The 21,606-nt window shown below is 56.2% G+C and overlaps 10 protein-coding genes across 10 annotated transcripts; 5 read left to right on the plus strand and 5 right to left on the minus strand.

Annotated features, from left to right (window-relative positions):
* Nucleotides 1–1,254: 1,254 nt before the first annotated feature.
* QBC33DRAFT_452621 (uncharacterized protein) lies at nucleotides 1,255–2,454 on the plus strand (the record flags this gene model as incomplete). The annotated part of the gene is made up of 4 exons (XM_060424653.1): nucleotides 1,255–2,025; nucleotides 2,141–2,196; nucleotides 2,254–2,362; nucleotides 2,425–2,454. The coding sequence occupies 4 exons, from the start codon at nucleotides 1,255–1,257 to the stop codon at nucleotides 2,452–2,454; spliced, it is 966 nt and encodes a 321-aa protein (XP_060282984.1).
* A 2,233-nt stretch (nucleotides 2,455–4,687) lies between these two features.
* QBC33DRAFT_588020 (uncharacterized protein) lies at nucleotides 4,688–5,916 on the plus strand (the record flags this gene model as incomplete). The annotated part of the gene is made up of 2 exons (XM_060431532.1): nucleotides 4,688–5,137; nucleotides 5,211–5,916. The coding sequence occupies 2 exons, from the start codon at nucleotides 4,688–4,690 to the stop codon at nucleotides 5,517–5,519; spliced, it is 759 nt and encodes a 252-aa protein (XP_060282985.1). The 3' UTR covers nucleotides 5,520–5,916.
* A 311-nt stretch (nucleotides 5,917–6,227) lies between these two features.
* QBC33DRAFT_452361 (Pre-mRNA-splicing factor syf1) lies at nucleotides 6,228–8,825 on the minus strand (the record flags this gene model as incomplete). Its single annotated transcript, XM_060424643.1, has 3 exons — nucleotides 6,228–8,477; nucleotides 8,535–8,705; nucleotides 8,769–8,825. 3 exons carry the CDS (start codon nucleotides 8,823–8,825, stop codon nucleotides 6,228–6,230), a joined length of 2,478 nt encoding a protein of 825 aa, XP_060282986.1.
* Nucleotides 8,826–9,216: 391 nt separating this feature from the next.
* Nucleotides 9,217–10,856, plus strand: QBC33DRAFT_540190 (ATP synthase subunit D-domain-containing protein). Its single transcript, XM_060428039.1, has 8 exons — nucleotides 9,217–9,389; nucleotides 9,463–9,575; nucleotides 9,634–9,644; nucleotides 9,712–10,086; nucleotides 10,153–10,162; nucleotides 10,215–10,255; nucleotides 10,305–10,360; nucleotides 10,417–10,856. The coding sequence occupies exons 1-8, from the start codon at nucleotides 9,375–9,377 to the stop codon at nucleotides 10,576–10,578; spliced, it is 783 nt and encodes a 260-aa protein (XP_060282987.1). The 5' UTR covers nucleotides 9,217–9,374; the 3' UTR covers nucleotides 10,579–10,856.
* On the minus strand, nucleotides 10,630–11,863 carry QBC33DRAFT_540194 (U2 small nuclear ribonucleoprotein B). The gene is made up of 3 exons (XM_060428040.1): nucleotides 11,757–11,863; nucleotides 11,369–11,682; nucleotides 10,630–11,279 (listed from the first exon to the last, which is right to left on the minus strand). Exons 1-3 carry the CDS (start codon nucleotides 11,780–11,782, stop codon nucleotides 10,867–10,869), a joined length of 753 nt encoding a protein of 250 aa, XP_060282988.1. The 5' UTR covers nucleotides 11,783–11,863; the 3' UTR covers nucleotides 10,630–10,866.
* Nucleotides 11,864–12,167: 304 nt separating this feature from the next.
* Nucleotides 12,168–15,838, plus strand: QBC33DRAFT_492759 (putative ubiquitin-protein ligase). The gene is made up of 2 exons (XM_060425499.1): nucleotides 12,168–14,800; nucleotides 14,837–15,838. The coding sequence occupies exons 1-2, from the start codon at nucleotides 12,381–12,383 to the stop codon at nucleotides 15,366–15,368; spliced, it is 2,952 nt and encodes a 983-aa protein (XP_060282989.1). The 5' UTR covers nucleotides 12,168–12,380; the 3' UTR covers nucleotides 15,369–15,838.
* QBC33DRAFT_88240 (uncharacterized protein) lies at nucleotides 15,580–17,024 on the minus strand. Its single transcript, XM_060433150.1, has 2 exons — nucleotides 16,934–17,024; nucleotides 15,580–16,731 (listed from the first exon to the last, which is right to left on the minus strand). The coding sequence occupies exon 2, from the start codon at nucleotides 16,713–16,715 to the stop codon at nucleotides 15,792–15,794; it is 924 nt and encodes a 307-aa protein (XP_060282990.1). The 5' UTR covers nucleotides 16,716–16,731; nucleotides 16,934–17,024; the 3' UTR covers nucleotides 15,580–15,791.
* A 95-nt stretch (nucleotides 17,025–17,119) lies between these two features.
* QBC33DRAFT_540198 (Elongator complex protein 4) lies at nucleotides 17,120–18,442 on the minus strand. The gene has a single exon (XM_060428041.1). The coding sequence runs from the start codon at nucleotides 18,291–18,293 to the stop codon at nucleotides 17,133–17,135; it is 1,161 nt and encodes a 386-aa protein (XP_060282991.1). The 5' UTR covers nucleotides 18,294–18,442; the 3' UTR covers nucleotides 17,120–17,132.
* Nucleotides 18,427–19,226, plus strand: QBC33DRAFT_88089 (putative dna-directed rna polymerases i protein). Its single transcript, XM_060433149.1, has 2 exons — nucleotides 18,427–18,902; nucleotides 18,989–19,226. The coding sequence occupies exons 1-2, from the start codon at nucleotides 18,559–18,561 to the stop codon at nucleotides 19,092–19,094; spliced, it is 450 nt and encodes a 149-aa protein (XP_060282992.1). The 5' UTR covers nucleotides 18,427–18,558; the 3' UTR covers nucleotides 19,095–19,226.
* QBC33DRAFT_540203 (NUDIX hydrolase domain-like protein) lies at nucleotides 19,142–20,977 on the minus strand. Its single transcript, XM_060428042.1, has 3 exons — nucleotides 20,837–20,977; nucleotides 20,614–20,707; nucleotides 19,142–20,306 (listed from the first exon to the last, which is right to left on the minus strand). Exons 2-3 carry the CDS (start codon nucleotides 20,658–20,660, stop codon nucleotides 19,343–19,345), a joined length of 1,011 nt encoding a protein of 336 aa, XP_060282993.1. The 5' UTR covers nucleotides 20,661–20,707; nucleotides 20,837–20,977; the 3' UTR covers nucleotides 19,142–19,342.
* Nucleotides 20,978–21,606: the final 629 nt, after the last annotated feature.

Here is a 21,606-nt window from a genome sequence, read left to right on the forward strand (position 1 = left end):
CACCCTTCGCCCCGGCCCGGCGGGTCCGGGCGGTCCCGCCCGGCCAGCCCATTGCTGTTTTTTTCTGTCCTGCAACCTCCGCACGGTTCGTCTCTCCCCCCCCCCCCCCCCCCCCCCAAGTTCGGAATGCCAAGGCTTAGTTAGAGTAAGTTACACACAGATAATAGTAATGTTCAATGCCCTGCCCATACCACTCGCTTGCTCATATGGCTAGCCTGCGCGAACGACAGACCTGTCTGGATGACTGGCCTGTACAGGTGCTAAATAGAGAACACGGGAAGAGGAGGATACAGCCCTGCGGATCCTAGGCGCCGCCCTCGTATGTGAGGAGATTTGGAGCAACCAGAAAACTGGAAGCCTCGACGACGGCAACACACATTCTACAGATATTGAGATTGTTGGGCTAGGGAATACTTTATGGGGGCTTCGCTCATGACAAGCTGAAGTAGGCTTGTCACCGTTCCATCTCCCTGTGGTTGCAATACCTGATTTACTGTATACTCATGCACCGGATTGTTTTTCTGGTCGCGACGGCAAGGACCGGCCCCGGCGGCCCGTCATGGCAACTGTCCGGCATGAGTTACGGAGTTGGAAATGGGTTGGCGGGATTTATGTAGCTAGTGCAAAAAGTGCTGCACATGACAAATAGGGTACGCCTTTACCTAGTCAAATACAGCATCGTATTTCCATCAATCGGGCCCGTTTGGCTCAGCGGTAGAGCGTGTCACTAGTAATGACAAGGTCGTCAGTTCGACTCTGGCAATGGGCAAACCATCATTTTTTTGGTACTTCCTTTTTGTCCACTTTGATTCCATTTCATTACTCACTTTCCTTTTTTCATCTTCTCTTGATCATTTGTTTTTCAGTTTTCTTTTGTTGTATAGGTTTTACATAAAGAAATCAAAGTAACTTCTACTTAACGCGCTTGAGGTTTTGCGATAGTTTCCTAGTACACCTTCCTAAATCCAACTTTCCTACCAGACAGCCAGGTTTTGAGATAGATCTTGCTAGCATTCGAGCTTCCACTCTTATGAGGCCCTTCACAACGCTTCGTTTCTGTACAGATTTCCCCCCACCCCCGTGACAAGCACTGGCGAACGCGTGCGGGGTTGGAATCGGGAAATACACCGGCCCCACATGGCAACTGGTCTAGGTATTTGTCATGCACAAGCTCCGACTGCATCTCCGAAGCGGGATGAACCAACAACCTCTTGCCCCTCCTCTTCTCGAAACGACCTCTCTTCCCGTGACCGTATGTTAGCAGCTGCAAGAACCGCGTCCCGAATATTTCGCACCCTCACGGCCAGCCACCCGCCATTCTCTAGCCTAATAGACTCTCAAACCTCCCTCCCACCTGCCCAGTTACTCTCCCTCTCGTCCGCGCTCCAGACCACGAGGCGAAACATGGCCTCGGCAGCGGCAGCCAAGCGGCTCGAGGGCAAGACCATTGTCATCACGGGGGCCTCGTCGGGGATCGGCCGTAGCTGCGCTCTCGAGTTCGCTCGCACGGCGCCGGCGAACCTCCGGCTCGTGCTGACGGCGCGGCGCGAGGACGCCCTGCGCGAGCTCGCCGAGCAGATCGGGGCCGAGGTCGGCGCCGGGGTGCGGGTGCTCGCCGTGCCGCTCGACGTCAGCGACCCGGAGGCGGTGCGCCGGTTCGTGCCGGGCCTGCCCGAGGAATTCCGCGACATCGACGTCCTCGTCAACAACGCCGGGCTCGTAAGGGGCACGGCGAAGGCGCCGGACATTGCTGAGGAGGACATCAACGTCATGTTCTCCACCAACGTCACGGGCCTGATCAACATGACCCAGGCGGTGCTGCCCATCTTCAAGGCGAGGGGCTCCGAGGGCGGGGCCGGCGATATCATCAACATCGGCAGCATCGCGGGGAGGGAGCCGTACGTCGGGGGGTCCATCTACTGCGCGTCCAAGGCGGCGGTGCGCAGCTTCACCGACAGCCTGAGGAAGGAGCTGGTTGCGACGAGGATCAGAGTTATCGAGGTTGATCCGGGTCAGGTCGAGACGGTTGGTTCTTTTGCTTCTCTTTTCTCTTTTCTCTTTCTTTTCTTCTCTCGCCCCTCGTAATTCGCGCGTTTCCGGTGGGGAGCTGCCATAGGCCAAGTTCGCTGATAATTGGTAGGAGTTCTCGGTCGTGAGGTTCTACGGAGACAAGGACAAGGCGAAGGCCGTCTATGAGTACGTACTCTCTCTGCTGCTCGCAGTGCGCAAGGAGCCTACTAACCATGACTACAGAGGCGTCGAACCCCTCACTCCTGAAGATATTGCAGAGGTCGTCGTTTTCGCCGCCAGCAGGCGAGAGAATGTGGTCATTGCAGACACCTTGGTCTTCCCGAGCCACCAGGTAAGAAAGAATAACCCCACGGACCGCGAGGACGCCGTGTTCGACTAACCATAGCCTTTCAGGCTGCTGTTGGTGTCATGCACAGAAAGTAAAAGCCGTAAGATCACAATTGCGAGGCTCGAGGCCCGGCATGGGAGACTACTGTTAGGGATAGAGGGAGACAGTACGTCGTTTTATAGAATAAACCTAGATTAGGAATGCCAGAACCGATGAGGGCGCAAATCCCAATGTCGAAGATCCGCAAGGGACTGTAGTGCTATAATCTTCACTGGTCAAAATAGGGGGGCGTCCCTGGATGGTCTGGCAAACGCGATGTCTTGACTGAGAATGGCCTTTCCCCCATTCGAAGTCGACATGTTTGCCAGCCATCCTCGAGCTAAGTGGAGTAACCTGGGTTGGCTCTCCACGTCTTCAAAGGGGCCTCTTCGATTCCATCCAGTTCGGTCTACGTTCCGGTTCTCACATCAAGTCTTTGTGGCTAGGGCGGTTCCCCATCGACAATGGTGAGGTCAGAATGGAAGCAAAAGAGTTTCAGCGATTAATGAATCCCTGTCTCAACCTGCTGCCCCTTTTTACTCCTCTGGGACACAAGAACGGGGCATCGGGTCCCCATCGAGACCATAATCCTCGTCGTATTTGCGGTCTGTGGGCATCTCGAGCTCCGAGAGGACCAGGTATGTTTGTGTTTCTCTCGTATTTCACTGAAAGCACAGGCTATTCCATCCAGCGCTAGGGCATGAGGGTTGTTTCCAATGATTGCGCCTCGACCTTTTCGTGATGTTGTTGCGATTGGCTCGTCTATGTCCCCCCCCCTCCCCCCCCCCCCCAACAGCCAGGTTTGGACTTGGTCATAAGGAGGCGTTGTTATGATCGACCTCGCATACGCCGCCCCCTTGTCGTCGAGGTTGAGTCTATCGAGCTTAGCATAGCCAGGATCCTCTGCGATGTCTGTCGGCTATCTGATATTACATTTTGGGCAGTTTGTCGCAGTCCCCTGGCGAAGGAGAGTTGACAAAGCCCCGCCTCGTTTATCTAGAAGATTGGGTGTTTGATCATAGCAGAAGAGATCGATGTCCCCGACGTACAGCCAAAAGGCTGAAAGCAATTGCGGTAGCTTCAGCATCCTAGGGAAAAAGCCGAGAAAAAAACTCCGAGTGGCCAGGCCTAAACCTTAGTTTTTGTGGAGTCGATTTTGAGTGTTACCGGGTCACCTCACTGCCGTGAAACATGCAAGCACGAACGAAGCGTTGGTGATAATCGGAGGTCGACTCTAAGGGTCCCCCACCCTCGTAACCCCCGTCATGTTTCGAGCGCCACCAATCAGAGTGAAGCATAAACCTAAATTCTTGCCTCAGATTCAAGAATCCCTACCTCGCGCGGTTGTCATCTTCCCAGTTCTTCTCTGAGCGGTGTCACAGACTGTGAAGCCCCCCGCTTGCACCGCCCCTCGGATGTCTGTGCGAGGACTATTCCAGAGCTCTCATTGAGCTCCGCCTAAGCTCTCCCTGTCGGTGTTCCGCATGAAACCTTGCCTCAGATCTTATGCAAAAGTTTTCTTCTCTGTCTTCTCCCTGGCTTCCTATCATGCCCGCCCCTAGGCCAGAACTGCCCTACGGTGGATCACCATGATTCCTCTCTGGATCTCCTTGGATCCTCAGGATTTTCCGGGGGATTCTCTCGGGTATTCAATGATGCACCCCGCAGCAGGCATACCGCCGTGTGATTCGACGTGTAGTATAGCTTTGGCATGTCCGTGTTTGCACGCTTCCTCCAAACTGGACATATCCCCTGGCCTAAAACGGTGAGGCCTTGCGATTAGCTCCTCTATTCCTCATTGAGTCAGGGAGGGACCCTGACTGAGGTCTCTTGAACCAGGTCTTCCGTGTTGTATGTATCCACACACGTCAAGGTAGTTGAGCCGCCTCTTGTTCCACCAGGAAAAGGCTCATAGCTGTGATGCGGCGCTCGGCGGCTTGTACCTCACGGAATCATGGTCTTACGCGCCTTGGCCGGTTTCGAGATTGAAACTTGAAGTTGTGCTGGGAAGCCGGGGCAGAGACCATACCAACCTCTTCGACAAGAACATCGCGAGGTTGAGTCGTGCCCAAAACGTCTATATAATGTTCTTCTTCCACCCCCCATTGCTATTCTTTCTTTCCTCATCCTCATCAGCATCACTCCAACAGTAAGCCAGGTCTCTGAAGCATCTTCACTTCTTCTCTATTCATTCATCCTTACCAACGATCTCCTCCCTGGCGGATAGGTCTTTATAAAATACACTTTTTTTATCCCCCCTTTCAGCCTATAACAGAAAATCCGTCAACTATGCCTTCCATCAAGACCGCCCTCGCCCTTACCCTCCTCGCCGCTGCCGAGCTAGTTGCCGGCCACGGAGCCATCATCCAGGCAACCGGCGACGCCGGCGGCACCGGCATGGGCCTGGGCGTCGACACCAGTACTCCGCGCGACGGCACCGGCCGCAGGCCCTTCCAGCAGGACAGCACGCGGTTCCGGGGCGCGGCGGCCGACACCTTTGGTGAGACCCTCGAGGGCGGCGCCAACCAGCTCGAGGCCGGCACCAAGGCCATCATGGCCGAGACGGGCGACCAGCTCCCCCAGGTTTCCCAGGGCGGCCAGGTTCTCATGACCCTCCACCAGGTCAACTCGGACGGGGCCGGGCCCTACACCTGCATGATCAATGCCGACGGCACCGGCACCAACTGGACGAACATCCAGGTCACCCAGAACGTCCCTGGCAGAAACTCTAGGAACAGGGTATGTCCCCTCCCTTCACCCACTTTCCTCCCTTGAAAAGAAATGACCCACCTCAGACTGACATCCCCTCCAGGCCGGCGCCACCACCGACTTCCCCCTGACAGCCTCCATCCCGGCCAGCCAGAGCTGCATGGGCACGGTGGCGGGGCAGGACAACGTGTGCCTGGTGCGGTGCGAGAACACGGCTCGCGCGGGCCCCTTCGGCGGCGTCGTGCCCGTCCAGATGGCCGACAACACCACCACGCCCGCCGCGGCGCGTCGCGCCCTCGCCCGCAGCGTCCGGCTCGCCGAGGTCGCCATCGGAAACCTCCGGAGGCGCGCGGCCGACCTGTCTAGGCTCGACTCGGCCGAGATCGAGGAGATCCTCGAGGAGTGCCAGTAGATTTTTCTTCTTTCTAAATCTTGGGGCGGACACCAGGTGAAGGCAAGTGTTGAGGTCAATGTTGGGCGTGAGCCGCGCGGAAATCTGTATAGGTTGGTGGGTGAGCCTGGTAGATCTGGAGGAGCGCTGGTGATGATCATCGCATTTTTGTATTTTCTTTCTCTTCTTGTTCTCCTTTTTTTGTATCTAGATATACCGAGGGACGCCGGCACTGAACAGTGCCCGGTCTTGCATGTAGCAGGAGTCCATTCATTTTGAAGCTAAATAAAAGCATCTGCCATTCCTTAAAACAAAGGAATTGTCTTCACACCTTTCAAGTTGAGGAAGAAGAGGAAAGAGACAGAGAAGGAGATGGAGAGCCACACACGCTGTTTTGGCTGCTAGCTTACATTTGGGGCCATCGCCCCCTTGCACCCTTCTCTCCTAGTTTCTGGCTGATGTTGAAACTGGTTCGCCCTTTAAAAACAGCATGGATGAAGCTTTGTGGGGAGGCGGTATTCACCCCTGGGCTTTTGGGATCCGGCATTAGCTTTGGTGCTTGGCCGCTCCTGAGACAACATACATACGACAGACACTCCCACTTCCACGCCTTATTCTCCGGGCATACTCTATATGAAAGCAATCGTGGCCTTCTCAATAGCTCCCTCCTGATTCAACTGTAGTCCTCCCGCCCCTTTGAAAAATTACTTATGTACAGTCATTAAGTGATCATTCGTCCATATCATCAAGATCGATTGCGTCGGGATTTGACGCAACCGCCGGCTGGCCAGGAATGCCACCCGTAGGACCGTCGGTAGCAGCGACGAAGCCCGCAGGAGCGCGGGCTTGCCTCTCGAGTTGCTCCATCGCATCGGCAACCTCCGGGTCGGCCTCTTCGCCGGCCTCCTCCTCCGCGCGCTTCTGACTCCTCGCCAGAGCCTGTGAGGCGATGAAGTTGACGTCGGTGTTGTACTGCGCCTGGACGCTGCGCTTGATCCGCAGCATTTCCTTGTACGTATCCTCGTTGCCGTGCTGGACCTCGAATTGCTCCCACTTGGTCCAGAACCCGGGATTTGTGCGCGGATCGCAGAACTGCGAGGCGTGGCCGTAGATGGCCCTTGCACGATCGATCTCGCCGAGGCGCTTCTCCATGTCTGCAAATTTGAGGCACATGTCGCGCGCCTCCTTGTCGGGGAGCGCCGCAATGGCCCGCTCGTAGATCGGCCGGGTCGAGGGCAGGCCGAAATTGGATGCCGATTTCGTGATGTAGAAGTTGAACATGTCGGCGCGATCCTCGTCCGAGACGGCGCGTGTCGCCCGTTCGTATATGCGCATGGCGTGCCGTGCCAGCCCGCGCTCTTCCTCAAGATTGCCATACATGAGATACAGTATCTTTGCAAACTTGGGCGGGCAGCCTTCGACGGCTTGTTCGAACAGGTCTCTCAGCCTCTCGATACCAATCTTCCGATCGACCGCCTTTGTCAGGTATAGGTTCCAGAGCTCAAACGCAACGGGATAGCTGAAGAGATCGAGACCGCGCTCGTAGATCTTGAATGATTCCTCGTAGTACTTGTGTTCCTCCAGAAGGTTGGCGTAGTTGACCACCGTTTGTGGAGTCGCGATGCGCAGTTCGAATATTCTTTCGTAGACTTTCCGCGTCTCGTCTAGCGAGCCGACGCTCTCGACAAGGTCAACATAGAAGCTCCACAACTTCCAGCTCTTGTGGACCCTCTGTTGCGGCGACAAAGTCTCGTCGAAATAGTCCACAGTTGACCGCTTCGGAGCCTGGACGGCCTTGGCCATTATCCTGACTGCTTCATCAAAGTTGTCATTGCGGAGCTCCATCTCGGCCCATTCTATCCACATATCCGCCAACTCGGCCACCGACTTGAAGGGAACCTTGACGGCCTTCTCCATGATGACGCGCGCATTCCGCAAATCGCCCGCTGCCTCGTAGAATTTGGCATAATTCGTCCAGAGCTTGTGGAAGGCACCGATCGCCTTCTTCGGCTGGATCGCTGCGATGGCATCGGTATACGTTTGGACGACCTCCTGCTTATTCTCTCCCCAGAGAGCGACACGCTTCTCCCATTCGGCAACGTTGTTGGGGTTTTGGCGCAGCAGAACGTCGTTTAGGAGGAATGGCCGCCGGTCCATGAGATGCTCAAACCGCATCATCCGGATATCCAGGTCGAAATCAGCTGCCTCGTCCACCACGCCTTTCTCGGCGCGCGTCGAGGCCACCTCCATGAGTGCGCCGATGATGGACTCCTCAAATTCCGCATACGAATCGAAGGCCAGGGTGAAGTCGCGAACAGTCATGACGGTCGTGATGCCCTCCTCGAACACATCTCGAGCCCTCTCAAAGCTACCCCGCCGGATCCAGTAGGTCGCCAGACCACACCACAGCTTGCCTCTCTGGTCGGCAAATCGTTCGATCCCGCTTCGAATGATCCGCTCGACGTCGATCCCTGTTTCATGGCCAGTCTGCACCTCGGTGGCGTGTTCGACCATGAGGTCTACCATCTCGCTCCACAATTCGTAGTGCCCTTTGCCGTTCTTGCTGTTGAACCGAGGATTGTTCAAGATGTCGATGTACTTTTGCACGGCCTCGGTATAGAGGCCGACCTGGATGAGCAGCTCGATAAAGTCCTCAGCATCTTCCGGATGAACCTGCATGTATCGACGCCAAATCTTGACGGCAGTCTCGCCCGCCGCCGAGTTCGCGAATGGCCGGTACAGGGCCCATATCCGGTTGTGTTGTGTGATTGGAAGCGCTCGGAGAGCCCTATCGAACGTGTGTCGCGTGTGCGTCACCAGGGACTGTTGCATCAAGAATTTCAGGTACATCTCCCATATCCGCGGCATCTTATTCAGGAGAACCAGGGCGCGCTCAAAAAGGGTGTTGACTTTGCGGTATTCTGCCGCAAATATCGCCGCATTGAGCTTTGCGACGTGCTTGGTTCGGAAGCTCAGATACTGTACACTACTTAGCATTGCTGCATGGGCACAGGTCGGAAAAAGGGGAAATCTTACCATCTTCCAGAGCTTGTACGAGCGAGGGAGCTGGAGACATGCTCGTTCCATTACGAAGGCCTGTTCCTGCATCGCCCCGTGCTGGAGCTTGAACTCGATATAGGCAAGCCATGGCTTGGTGCTTCCTGGATGCCGCTGGATATCCTGCTCGTAGAGGAAATCATCTTCAGTCTGCTCGAGTGGTTAGCTTGGTCAATCACCTGGGGTTCTCATTGATTCTGAAAGGCGGCTTACAACAAGGTGAAGGTCTGGTCGGCGACCAGACCCGTTGGGAAGGGCAGTCGAAGGCATCACGTTTGAAGCACCTGGGGCAAATTGTAATGGAGCCTCGGGTCAGAAGAAAAGAAAGATCGAGTAACAAAAGAGGCGTGTGGTCACACCATAGTCGTGGTAGTTGGTGGTGCGGTCAGGCTGCTCTCGCGCCAGGTGTTGACAGTGGCTGGCGACGTTGATGCATTGCACCTTGGGCCATTTTATTTTTCTTTCGGGTTATGCGAGGCTGCCGAGCATCCAGGTACCAATTGGGACTTGGTTGTAAGGGCTATGTGATGGGCTTAATGCTGCATGACGTAATCTTAGGTGGTATTGATAAGTCACTCCCAGGAGGCACACCCACCTGCCACAAGCTTATCGAGAAACGGCGTGCTAGTGCGGCGCCTCGCCAATCGCCTACCCATATGTACCTCCATCCCCATCGGCATCAGCCTCGAGCTTAGGGGAGCTTTAACCCTCATCATCCCAAGCCCGAGTTCGACCACCTGCGTGCCCGCCTCTCTTCTTTTATCTTCCTCTTCCTCGTCTATTTGCTCGTAATATTCAGTCTGTCCCTGATCCGCCAACATGTCCGGAGCTGCAGTAAGAAACCCAGCGCATCTGTGGGCCTGCTTGTACCCCAAAAGCCCCTAGATAGCTAACAATGGCAACCCAGGACCGCGAAGCGGTGTTCCCCACACGGCAGTCTTTGGGCCTCATGAAGGCGAAGCTCAAGGGCGCAGAGACTGGACACAGCTTGCTGAAGAGGAAGAGTGAAGCCTTGACTAAGTTCGCCCTGACGCCTTCCCTTGCACGACTGCACCAATGCTAACTCTGTCCCTCCCAGGCGTTTCCGAGGCAAGCTTAGACCGTCTTTGGAAACATTTCATATATCTCCTGGCCATGTCTGACTATTGCTGCGCAGAGATTACTCGACGAATTGACGAGGCCAAGCGTAAGATGGGCCGGGTCATGTCGATCGCCGCATTCTCCCTCGCCGAAGTCACATACGCCGTCGGCGGCGATATCGGCTATCAGGTCCAGGAATCCGCCAGGTCTGCGCGATTCCGGATCCGTGCGAAACAGGATAACGTGTCTGGAGTGCTGCTGCCTGCCTTCGAGAGCTACCTGACAGAAGGACACAATGACTTTGCCATGACTGGTCTTGGGAAGGGAGGTCAGCAGGTACAACGTTGCAGAGAAACCTACGCGAGAGCTGTGGAGGCACTCGTCGAGCTTGCAAGCCTTCAGACTGCGTTCGTAATCCTGGATGAAGTGATCAAAGTCGTCAACCGGAGAGGTGAGTAGTACACTCGAGCCGGCACATGGGCATCTGACTCAGGGGAACCTGCTAACAAGACTACAGTCAATGCCATGCAAGTCTAGCTAACCTAATATGCTCTGGATACACTTCTGACCGTTGCATAGCGAACACGTCATTATTCCTCGAACAGAAAACACCATCAAGTGTAAGTGCCAGAACCCCCTGGCATGACGTGCACTTGCTGAGATCATAAGACATCAATTCGGAACTAGATGAACTTGACCGAGAAGAGTTCTACCGACTGAAGAAGGTACCTTGTTCCGAGAACCGTACAATAGCCGTTTCTCGCATACTGACTGCTCGAAGGTTGCAAACAAGAAACAACGAGATAACGCTGCCCAAGATGCCGAGATGAAGAAGCGGAAGGAGGAGTCGGAAGCCAAGAACGAGGAGGATGAAACTGCTGAAGACTCATCTGCACCAGCGGATCTCTTGGCTGCGGAAGGGGAGGAGGATGTCATCTTCTAGGGGCCCAGGGGGTGCTTATGATCGTTAAGGATGCGGAAGAAAGCATAAGCCCATATTTGGCTTTGGACGCCGAGATTGACTGCATTGACGAGGATAATGACTGGGTATCTAAGATGTCCTCTCCTTGGACCTTGGACCCTATTTTGATGGATAGTGATACCTCCCTCCTGTATTATAACACCACACGCCGTACCTACTTCAGCTTGGAAGCAGCTGGCCAATTTGCCGAACCCACCAATTTGTACCTAACCTTTTTGAAAGCTCTGGATCTCACCGGAACCCTGCCCTCTACTGCCGCTGGTACGTGACCTTCATTATCTTCTCGCCGCCCTTGAGAGACATCCCGGCCGTGTTTTCCTTGGCCGAGATGGCGCCTTGTTCCGCCTCGTACTCGACGAATGCGATGCCCTTTCGGCCAGGGACCAGACGCACCTCGCGGAAGCCTTCGAAGCGGCCAAAGATTTCGGTGAGCGCCTCGACGTCGAAGTCGTCGGGAAGGTTCTGCACGAAGAGGATCTTGTTCGGGGGCAGGTACTCGTCGGGGACGACGGCGGGGGCGCTGGGCCCGGTGGGCTTGAGCCCGGCGCCGCGCGCCGTCTTTGCCGGTCGGCCGGCGAGATCGGGCGCCGCTCCCGGGGCGCCGGGGACTGGGCGCTTGAGACGCTTTTGCTCCTCGGCTGATTGGATCGCTCGTTTCTTATCTGTGTGCGAGGGGCGAAGCAGTCAGCTGTCGAAAGATCACTTCAATCATAGGGAGGGACCAGGGGAAAGTGGGTGCTATAATGCCAACCTTTCTCTGCTAGTCGTCTCCGGCGGTGGGCGTCGAGTTCCTCTGCGTTACCCGCCAACTCGACGGTGGCATCGCTGCGGGTACGCGCCAGCGCAACCTGCATGGGCTTCTCGAAGAGCTCGAAGCCCTGGATCTCGTCGATGGCCTTCTGCGCCGACTCGGGATTGTCGAAGACGATGAAGGCCTGGCCTTTCGCCTTGAGGTTCGTCTTGGCGATAATTTCAATCACGTTTCCATACTCGGAGAAGATGGCATGCAGGGCCTCCTTGAGCGGCTCGGGCTTGACGCGCTCCTCGAGGTTGCGGACATAGACGCTGTGGTGGGTGAGGTCAGCTATTGCTACCAGCCTGATTGGAGAGTGTACGTGTCGGAGTGCAATGACACGTACGTCGAAACAGACGGAGAAGATGCCATCCTGGGTGACTGCTCTTAGAACGTCGTAGATTCTACTATGCAGGCGAGAGGAATTCAGGCCGTTCTTTGCTGATGTTGAAGTGCCTGGATTGTAGGTACCTTGTACGGATGCAGATATTCACGATTATGCAAGGCCTCTATAAGCACAGTGGTAATGACGCATACGATAACTGTTTTTTAGGGGAGTACTGCCTAAAGCAACCATAAATCGAGGAACTTGGGCACTTAGTCACCGGGCCTCCAGGCTGTTCCAGCACTCTTCTCCCCCATAATTCCCCAGCAAGGCCAGCGACTTATGGACAGTCAATCCGCACTGTCGGATCAAGCCCAGCGGATTAGATAGGGAACATGATACCCGGCCCCACCCTTCCAATAACGTCAGATAGGTAAGTTGATCCCGACGCGCGCCTTCAGCCACGAGGTGGTTATTATTTCGCGGGGATAAACAAACATACGGCCTCCTTGGAAGATGCGACCTTGAACCCGACGCAAGGCAGATGATACAGCATCTCGGAGAGTGTTAGCGTCCTCCCATCGACCGCGGCTCTCTCGGCGGCCCTCCAGGTCATCCTTCCCCTCCCCCTGATCGGCCGCACGTATGGCCACCGACATGGCCGAGGCGATGGCGGCACAGGCCCAGGCGTCGCCCATCTTCGACAACTCGAGCGTGTGGCACAACTTCACAATATGGACCGCCCAGCATCTTGGATATGCGGTGAACATGTCGAAGCTGGCACCATCGATAGAGGACCTCGTTTGGGCCGGTCCTAGAATGGTGATGAAGCTTGGCAAGTTGGGCTCGTTCATGTCCCTGCCAGACGCCGTCGATGGCTTCGGCCAACGTATCATACCCGAATCAACCGCAGCCGGTATGGTTCACGCGACGACTACGGGCTCATTTGCCGCTCTAATCGCCGACACGACCGCCGCCGTTCTTCCGCCCGTCGGCGCCGACGAAGATCCTAATGCACTGGTCACAAGGTTGTCGCTGGAAGGCGTCAGGGGTTTGGGCAACGTCTTCAGCTACGCCACTAGCAAATGGGCTCTCTGCTGCGTTGCCATGGCTGTCGTTTTGAACCGTACCCTGATCTTTGCCGCGACTCGACGGAGGCTCCGGTTGCGATGGCCCGTTCGGTTGCTGCTCCGGCTGCTCCCCATTATACTCTTTGTCTTGCAGGGCCGGACCCTTCTACAGTCCATACAGTGCCAGACATCCCCTGACTTCGCCGAAATGCGCTGGGGAAATGCTAGCAAGAGCTCCGAGCTGATGTTCTCGCAAGCCAATACCTTTCTCCACGGTCTGAGCTCAACACTACTTTTCGGCGCAACTGACGAGGAGTCTTGTATATCCGTTTCGATGGTGCCACCTGATATTCAAGAGCCGAAACCCGAGCTCCGTGGGTCGCTGTCTCGACTCTGGCCGCTGTTTGGGACGTTCTGCTTGAGTCACTTCGTTGAAACGATCTCTTGCGCCGTACAAGGGCGACCCGTCGCTGCGGAAACTGGAATGACGCTTTTCGAGCAATCTCTGGCATTCGCTGAAGCCGATTCGACGATCGGCAGCCAGCTCGGTTGGAGTCGATTTGCCAATGCCTCAGCACCAACGGCAAAGGCAAGCCAAGGGAACAGCATCGCGCTCACGAGGTCGATGATCATGAAGCGGGTGAATACGTCGCCCGAGGTCCTCTTGATCGGCTTCCTATCTGGAATGAACCACATCACAAGCCACATACTGGGGATTTTAAACCTTCAGTCCCGGTTCAGGCTTATTAGCACCGGCTTCTGGGGACTGTGTTTTATGGCGAGCATCATCTGGAGCGCGATAAGCTTCTCGGTGGACGATGCTTCGGCTCATGGCTTGCTGCGATATCCAGCCGTCTGCATCGTCGGGTTCATACCCCATGTCCTTGTCTTGACCGGTATAATCGTCTGCTGCTTCATCTACCTCCTCGCACTGGTCCTCAGCGCCCTGGGCACCCCAGAAATTCCCGGGGAGGACCAACAACTCAGTTTCTTGGAACGCCTCGCCGTTGCCCACGGGAACATGCAGGCCAACGTGCCGCTTTCCGACATCCGCATCCGCATGGACATGGACTTCTACACGGCGCTTCTTAGAGCTGGTTTCGGCGCCATCACCATGGCCAGTGAGGCGGTGTATCTGAACGAGGACAGCGGGGTGAATATCAAGCGGTACACCTGGCTCGAGGATGAGCGGTTCCGCGAGTTGGAGGAGACGAGAATGCAGTTCTTCGGACCGGGAAGTTCAGACTACGCCAGTACCATTGGGCTTGTCCCCGTCAAGGACGGGCAGACGGGCGCCACAAGTGGATATTCACGGGAGCGAGTGGCGCAGAAGGCGCCAAAGTCTGGCGGTGGAAACAGGAGGATTAGGGATGGGGTCGGCGCAGCGGAAAGAAGCGGACGATGGCTTATGGCGCTAGAGTATGTGATGCACATCAACCGGCTTCTCCTCGCCGTATGGGCAATCGCGCTCTCCAAATTCCTGACCTTCGTGGGCGTCCAAACCCGACCCCGCTGGCTTCGCTGGCTCTCTCAGAGATCCAAAGCCGAGACCGCAGGAGATAGACGGTCGGCCGGCACAGAGCAAGGCCCGAATGCCGAACTGATGACCGGCCAGGATGTTAGCGGGACCATCCCTCGAAGCGATAGGGTCGACGTCGAGGCAGAAGTCCGCCAGTGGTTTGGCCGGAGAAACATGGGCGTCGGTGGACCATCCGGGAGGCGTAGAGTCGACGAGGAGGAGATAGACGCCACCCTCTACGGCTGGTGGCTCAAGGGCGGTTGGTGGGGGAGCGCCGATTCCAGCGGCGATTACGAACCGCCAACGCACCAAGACGACGACGGGGCCGATGACCCAGACTTTGATGCCACGAGCGTCGTCTCCACCACAGAATTTGAGGACGACCAATCAACCTGGGAATCCGATCCGGAGGAGCAATCCGACGACGACGGACAGCGGACCCCGACACGGCAGTCCCCGAACCCGTTCGCTGCGCCGTCATCAAAGCAGACAACATCCCGCCAGAACCGGAGCCGGAGCCGGACCCCTGCCTTCGTCGACAGCCCGCTCGCCATGTCCGACCTCGCCCGCCTCCTGCACCCGACCAGCCCCGAGGAGCGCGACGAGGCCCGCACCCTGGCCGCGCACCTCGACAGCGACCGCATCCTCACCCGCTCCACCTACCAGCGCGTCCGCCAGCGCCAGCGCGCCCAGGTCCTGGCGGCGCCCGGCCTCGACCTCAGGGGCCCCGCGGAGATGACGCCCGAGGACGAGGCCGCCGCGCTCGAGCAGATCCTGCTGTCGAGGAGGAGGGGGACGGCGACGGCGGCGGACGGCTCGGCGTCGACGTCGTCGTCGTCGTGGATGGGCGGGGCGGCGGGCCTCGGGTCCGAGGGCCCGCAGTGCGTGGTCTGCCAGAGCTCCCCGCGGAGCGTCATCCTCTGGCCCTGCCGGTGCCTGTGCCTGTGCGACGACTGCCGCGTGTCGCTCGCCATGAACAACTTTGACAAGTGCGTCTGCTGCAGGCGCGAGGTCGTCAGCTTCAGCCGGATTTACGTGCCTTGAACCCTCCCCCCGGCCGCGGCAAAAGGCTGAGGCTTGTAAATTTAGCGTCGGGGTTGTTATCCATTCTTTGTGTGCATTGCAAATTTTTTCTTTTTTTTTTGTCTCTCTGTATTTATTTGGACGCATCACTTGTGCTGAGAGACCAGCTCGTGGGTTGATATGGGATTGGGGAATCGGCACGCGTCGTCGGTCATTCGAGAAGCGGGAATTGTCTTTGTTACGAGGGAGGGTGGCATTCGGAGCGTAGAACTTGAGGTAGCAACACATACATACCTACAGACGTACATACGGCTGGCTCTTTACAAGGAGGCTTTCTTCATATTGTAAAATTTTTATTTTTTTTTTCATTACGAACCCAGCCAGAACAGCTCGGACGCACAGGGTATCTGTCTATCATTGCTGTAAACAACAACCAAGGCCCGACTACATGCCGGCCCACTCGATACAGAAGACACGAACATCGCCGCCTGCCCAGTCGCCAGTTGCGTGCGCGTCCGTATCTGCTGCTGTGCCTTCTTCCGGTTTCTGCCCGCCCAGGAGGAAGCCCTTCTTGACTGCCGTGCCCAGTCTCCCGCTCCCGACGAGATCGAGCAAGGTGATCTCCTGGTCCCAGCCGTAGCTCGAGGCCAGGAAATGGGCGTGGTACCGGAACGGGTCCCCCGGGTAGACGCTGTAGTTGCCTCCGAATCGCAGACCAGGAGTCATGAAGTATCCGCGCGAGTTTAGGTGGGCGTAGAGTGGGCACGGCTTGGGGACGTCGGGCTCTGCCATGTGTGTTTTGCCACTGGCGAATTCTTTGCTCGTGGCCGGGGTGATGCCCGGAGCAATTTGCATGGTTTGGGAGGCAGATGGCGTTCCTGACACCGGTAAAGGGCTTCTCACCACAGCGGTGTCGAAGAGGCTCGCCTCCTCCTCGGGCCTAGCTGGCGTCGGTTCACTGGTGTTCCGCGAAGGCTGGTTTTTTTGGCGCCGCGCCCTAGCCTCAGCCATCCTAGTTGCCTTCTCTTCATCTATAGCCTTCTGGGCGTTCCGGCGCTGCGTCCTGAGTGATTGCAGGTACGATTTTCGGGACGTTTCGTCCATCGCACCAAGTTCAGCGAGGTGGGCGACGGGATCATCGACGATATATGCAACCTTCTTATTTACAAGCACGCTTGCTTCTTCTGGAAGTAGCTCTACAGGCAGTCCCATGAATATGTTTTGCGTGGGGTTCTGCGGCATCGTGCCCACAAAGACGGCGCAGATATCATGGTGCCGGCGTAGATAGACGACATCCTGAACGTCGAAGACCAGATATCTGGACGCAATCTTCGAGATCCGTACCTGCCTGCCTTGTGCGGAGGCCATATCGGAATCACCAAACCTATCCTCCAATCTTGTAATTAGCTAGCTGTCCATCATCCAGCGTTCAAGTATCAGGAAATTAGTGCGGGAGAGAAATCATATAGATGTTTATAGTAATGTTATCGTCACAGAACGAGCTCAGGGGATTGACAGATTATAATTACGGTTGTGTAATCATGAAAATAATAGTGAAAGGTAAAGAGCGGGAAGTCGATGCTTACCTTTCTACACGGTCGACAAATTTCAGTGGATGATTGTTGGAGTTTTCAAAGGCAAGGTTGCGTCCCGCAAGTCGGGTTTTTTTTACCAACCCTGACCGGCAGAAAACTGTAGGCGGTGTAAGCCAAGAGACCCCACCCCAACCCCTTTTGAGCCAGGGGTAGCAGGATAGACTCCTGGTCTGGAATCTGGGATCAGAAATCAGAAATCCATGCCATCCTTTACTGTGCTCGCCGGGGATTTCTCCTTTTGGCCTTCTTCTCCCAGCGGTGGCAGGCTGAAAGGCTTGATTACCAATCCCTTAGAGGCACTCAGACTGAAAGTCAAGTTCTCGCGGAAGTGGTTGCCTTCAGCGCCGCCGCCCCCTTTTTCGTGGTAGATTGGTAGGCTGTGGACCCTTAGGAGGCCTTGGTTCTGGTCGGCAGATTTTGAATCCAGTTTCTCGGCGGAAAGAGCTGGAGAATTGGCGGGCAGCGGGACCAACTCAATTACTCCATCACAGAGAAGTTCCATCCACCTAGTCAGGCCCGAACTGCGCGGAAACAATGAGATGGGTAGAGCAAGGAGGGCTGTCACCTGCGCGCTATATTGACGGAGCAGCGCCCTAAGACCATGCAAGAACTGGAGCACTTCTCCTGGAGCGCAGGATCCAGATGTGTAAAGTGTTGGAGAAAGGAGGCTCGGGATAACGACCCGATGAATGACTGAGCGGTCGGAAGCCGCCAGTTTTGCCTGGAGGTTACCGAGAAACGCTTTGAAAGGCGACAGGGGTCCTGAGGGTTCGAGAGACAAGCTCATTGGGCTCGCTGACGGCGTGGCGTGTATCGCGCCTTTGATTGAACCAGAAGCGAGGCGCTTGGTGAGATCGAAAGAATGACAGAATGTCGACGCGGCCTGGCTTCCTCCTCGGCTTGAAAGTCCGGGAGTTGGGTTGTTTGCCAGCGCTTCGTACCGCCAAGCAATCTTCATCTTCTCCTCGCTTGGGCGGGCAGGTTGTGCAGTCTTGGATTTCCCATCCACGGCAGAGAGGGCAGGAAGCTCATAAGCCCAGGCCTCACTGAAGCCTAGGACATGGACCTGATGACCTTGGACCAGCCCTTCGGCGGCATAGTACCGGAGCAGGACGCCAGAGAAGTCGGTCGTGCCCTGCTCTTCAACCAACAGAGATGTACCTAGAGGTAGCCCGACGTGTCCGGCCAGGAGATGGTCCAGGGAGGATGTTCCAGTCGACATCGTGAGGCGACCATCAACCGGGGATGGTCGAAGCCCGGGCGAAGGCTGCGGTTTGGCAATCTTTGTTTGCAACGCCGCCTGTCCGGTTGGAGCTGTGGAGATGACTGTGTTCCTCTTCCTGAAAGACATTTCGAGCGTTGCGATTTCGGGCCCGAGAATGATAAGAAGAGAGTTGAAGCTCTCAATAAGACTTTAACGAGTCCAGCATGAAAGAGTCGAACCCCACTAAAAATCTGTACATGGTAGCCTTGCCCCACCACCAACCTTGGAAGCTAGCACCTACTCGTGGTTTTCAGCAAGGCTGGAAATTTCGACAATTCCAACCTCATCGCCAATAACAAGCACTCGCGCCTGCCAACCAGCCCGCCACCCTCACCCGTCGATACTTCCCACCATGGCCGGCATGGCGTCTGACAGCCAGCTCTTCGAAGAGACCTTCAAGATCAACAACGTCAACGACGAGAAATATGACAGGTGTGCTCGCCTCTCGTGCACCTCGATGGACGGGCAGACGCTTATGACCCTCGACGTCCACTCCGAGCTCTTCCCCTGCCGTGTCTCCGAGACCATCCACGTGGTGCTTGCGACCTCGCTCGCGCTCGACGGCAGCAAAGACGACGAGAAGGGTTGGCGCGACGTGACCAAGGCTGGCGGGGAGGCGACTCTGGCCGATATGTACGACTACGTGTGCCACGGCAAGATCTACAAATTCGACGACGGTGCCGACGGGCAGACCATGTGAGTAATTGGTCCAGAGGCAGTGCATGTAGGGAAGGACAATGTCGTGGCTTGGCAGCTTGCTAATGACTCCGACAACTCTACAGCAAGGCATACACCTCTTTTGGCGGTCTATTGATGTCCCTCGAGGGACCCTATAAGAAGCTCACCCCGTTGAGGGTGGACTATGTCTATCTACTGGTCAAGAAATAGGAGGCTTGACCACTCGGTGGATTGCCGTCGCCGGCGGGGTATGGCAGGCTGCTGCTGCTGCTGCTGCTGCTGCGAAAGAGGGTCTAGGATCTAGAGAACAAAAACACGAGATGACGACAACCCGTACCAACCCAAGAGAAGGGAAAAGGGGGTTTAACAGGCGTTCAGGGGTCTAGGCTAGGAAATGAAGAGGGAAATGGAACCGATGATACCCCCTAAAACACACAAGATATGTAAAACACTACCAGTCAACGAAGTGCTTGATGTGGGCCGGGAAACGGCATCTCGCGATGCACCCTCCTTCGAATCTCGTCATAGTTCGGATCGTTCTCCCGGGTCAGAATGCCGTGCCTGACGAAGAAGTCAAGCATGACCAGGGCGCAGTTGGGCTTCCACCTGCCCTGGGCCAGCTGCTCTTGGATCTCCTCGACCGTGCACAGGCTGAAGGATTCGACCTCGCCGTCCTTGGGTTCTGGCGTGACGCTCTGGTCCGCCGGCAGCTCCAGATCGTACACCCACTGGCACTCCGGGTAGATGAGGCCGTCCTCGCCGCCCGAGCGCTCGTCGGTTATGTAGATGTACGTCACGGTCCCGACGTGTTTGGCGTGATTGCGCACGACGTCCTCCGGGAGGGACGCCTCCTCGTCGGCCTCGCGGATCATGCACTCAAACGGGTCCTCGTCGGTCATCAAGCCGCCGGCCACGGTGTTGTCCAGCATGCCGGGGTACGTTGTCTTCATGGTGGACCGCTTGGGGACCCAGATGCGCATGTCGTGCTCGCTATCGTCGCCCTTCTGGCGCACAAATGCCGTCAGGTGGACCCCGTAGCGCATCGTGCCGAAGAGCCCCATGGCCGACCGCTCCATGCTGAACAGGACATTGCCCCGCCTGTCATAGACGGGCCAGAGCTCGTCGCGCCAGCCCTTGAGGATGCGAAATGTGCCTTTCTGCCGCCAGTAGTCGGTCAGGTTGGCGACGAGCTTTGTGCGCTCGGGCTCGGTCTCAGGCTGGTGGAAGAGCGTCACGGTGCCCTTTGCCGCGTTGAAGTCGAGCTCCCCCTTGACGCTCACGGGGGTCTTGAGCAGGGTTTCGAAGACGGACCGTGGCATGTAGCCAATTGGCACGGCGCCAGCCGCATCCTCCCAGACCAGGGTGTACAGGCTCTGGAGTCGAGCAGCGTAACCTTTGGGGTCTTTTACCGGATCGGGAAACCTTTCAAGGGTAGGTAAGCTGACAGCACGGTAACACAAACAAGGGGGGTTGGGTGGTTTGGCAGTTTTTGTTGGTAGGCTCGGCACTCAGCGCGTCGCACGTGTCGCACAGCATCTTGGCAGCACATAGGGCTGTGGGTGACGTATGCATAGCAGGTTGGCATTTGATACGCACGTAACGACTGCTGCTGTGCTCCTCAAGATTTCGCGCGACGGCGGGGGGCTCCCCAAGTGGCCCGTTTGCCGAGCTTGGTGCGACTGGCTAGAAGGAGGAAAGGAAAACGCTCCCGCGGAGAAATTGAACTTACGCATCGCATTTGTTGATCAGGTCCAGGCTAGTCAGTCGTTTTGCCATATTTGCCTGAGGTGAAACCAACTGTTTGGCTGTTCTATTCCTCGAAACTGGGGGTGCCGAAAGAGAGAAAGAAGGCTATGTCAACCAAGTGGCACGAGCTTTGCAGGAACTGAAAGACGAGCTAGAGTTACGAGAAGAAGAAAAACGAGAAAAACGACTAAAGTGGTGCTTCTTACTTCTTTAATCACACCTGGACACCGTTACTGTTTAAAAGGCGAAATCGCGCAATGCTTTCGCTTACATAGGTGTTTCCAACCAGGCGTATGTCCTAGCTTGGTGAGGTGTTTCCAGCCTTCTAAAAAGCTGGGTGGAGAATCCTCATCCCTATCGTACCACTGCCTCTACGCATGTCCATGAGTGGTAGATATCCTGGCCAGAGCAGTTAAAACCAAATGGTGGAACTGTCCGCTCCCAGTTCAGAGCTTGGATCCAAAGTTTTGCCGGCCTTGGATCCTGTCGAAACTCGGGACGAGACCCTGGACAGACCCGGTCCAAAAGTGCCAAACATTGGTGAACGAATCATAGCACCCCCACCGTCTTAAACGAACAAACACTTGCTCGAACCACCTCACCCGGAAGACATCGGCATTTGCCAACGCCCCGTCACTCCCGTCATACCGGGCCACCCAAACTTCCTTTGACACGAGCTTGGTCTCTTGTGTCGATCCTCTTATCAAGTTTCGATCTCTGGAACCGACGCCCTGATCGCCCGTGCGGCTGGGGATTGGAGCCTCATCGAGCCGCTATCAAGTTTGTCTCCTTGGTTCCATTGCATGGTCTAGAAGGTGTCAAAAAAGGGTGAGACGACCAATCAAACTTAGTCTCTCTCAACTCGGAGGGGCTACCGTGAGCTTGAACTTGGGGGTTGTGCAGGTGTGCAGGTGTTGCCCCCACTCTGGACTTCGCGAAACTTCAGTTGGCTATCAAGCCGGAAGGGGTCACGGCG

Source organism: Phialemonium atrogriseum, assembly GCF_030411735.1.
Source record: "Phialemonium atrogriseum strain 8032-3 unplaced genomic scaffold QBC33scaffold_14, whole genome shotgun sequence".
NCBI classification, from domain to species: Eukaryota; Fungi; Ascomycota; class Sordariomycetes; order Cephalothecales; family Cephalothecaceae; genus Phialemonium; species Phialemonium atrogriseum.

Excerpts from the sequence above, each read along its gene's own strand:
- QBC33DRAFT_540190 (XM_060428039.1), top strand. Across the intron at positions 10,256-10,304 it reads AACAGAAAACACCATCAAGT|ACATCAATTCGGAACTAGAT; the intron begins GTAAGTGCCAGA and ends TGAGATCATAAG. Across the intron at positions 10,361-10,416 it reads AGTTCTACCGACTGAAGAAG|GTTGCAAACAAGAAACAACG; the intron begins GTACCTTGTTCC and ends GACTGCTCGAAG.
- QBC33DRAFT_540194 (XM_060428040.1), bottom strand. The coding sequence starts at position 11,782 with ATGGCATCTTCTCCGTCTGTTTCGAC. Across the intron at positions 11,683-11,756 it reads TCTTCTCCGTCTGTTTCGAC|CGTCTATGTCCGCAACCTCG; the intron begins GTACGTGTCATT and ends CACCCACCACAG. Across the intron at positions 11,280-11,368 it reads GAGACGACTAGCAGAGAAAG|ATAAGAAACGAGCGATCCAA; the intron begins GTTGGCATTATA and ends CCTCGCACACAG.
- QBC33DRAFT_492759 (XM_060425499.1), top strand. The coding sequence starts at position 12,381 with ATGGCCACCGACATGGCCGAGGCGATGGCGGCACAGGCCCAGGCGTCG. Across the intron at positions 14,801-14,836 it reads CCGAACCCGTTCGCTGCGCC|CCGGAGCCGGACCCCTGCCT; the intron begins GTCATCAAAGCA and ends CCAGAACCGGAG.
- QBC33DRAFT_88240 (XM_060433150.1), bottom strand. The coding sequence starts at position 16,715 with ATGGCCTCCGCACAAGGCAGGCAGGTACGGATCTCGAAGATTGCGTCC.
- QBC33DRAFT_540198 (XM_060428041.1), bottom strand. The coding sequence starts at position 18,293 with ATGTCTTTCAGGAAGAGGAACACAGTCATCTCCACAGCTCCAACCGGA.
- QBC33DRAFT_88089 (XM_060433149.1), top strand. The coding sequence starts at position 18,559 with ATGGCCGGCATGGCGTCTGACAGCCAGCTCTTCGAAGAGACCTTCAAG. Across the intron at positions 18,903-18,988 it reads GGTGCCGACGGGCAGACCAT|CAAGGCATACACCTCTTTTG; the intron begins GTGAGTAATTGG and ends ACAACTCTACAG.
- QBC33DRAFT_540203 (XM_060428042.1), bottom strand. The coding sequence starts at position 20,660 with ATGGCAAAACGACTGACTAGCCTGGACCTGATCAACAAATGCGATGC. Across the intron at positions 20,307-20,613 it reads CTGATCAACAAATGCGATGC|GTTTCCCGATCCGGTAAAAG; the intron begins GTAAGTTCAATT and ends TACCCTTGAAAG.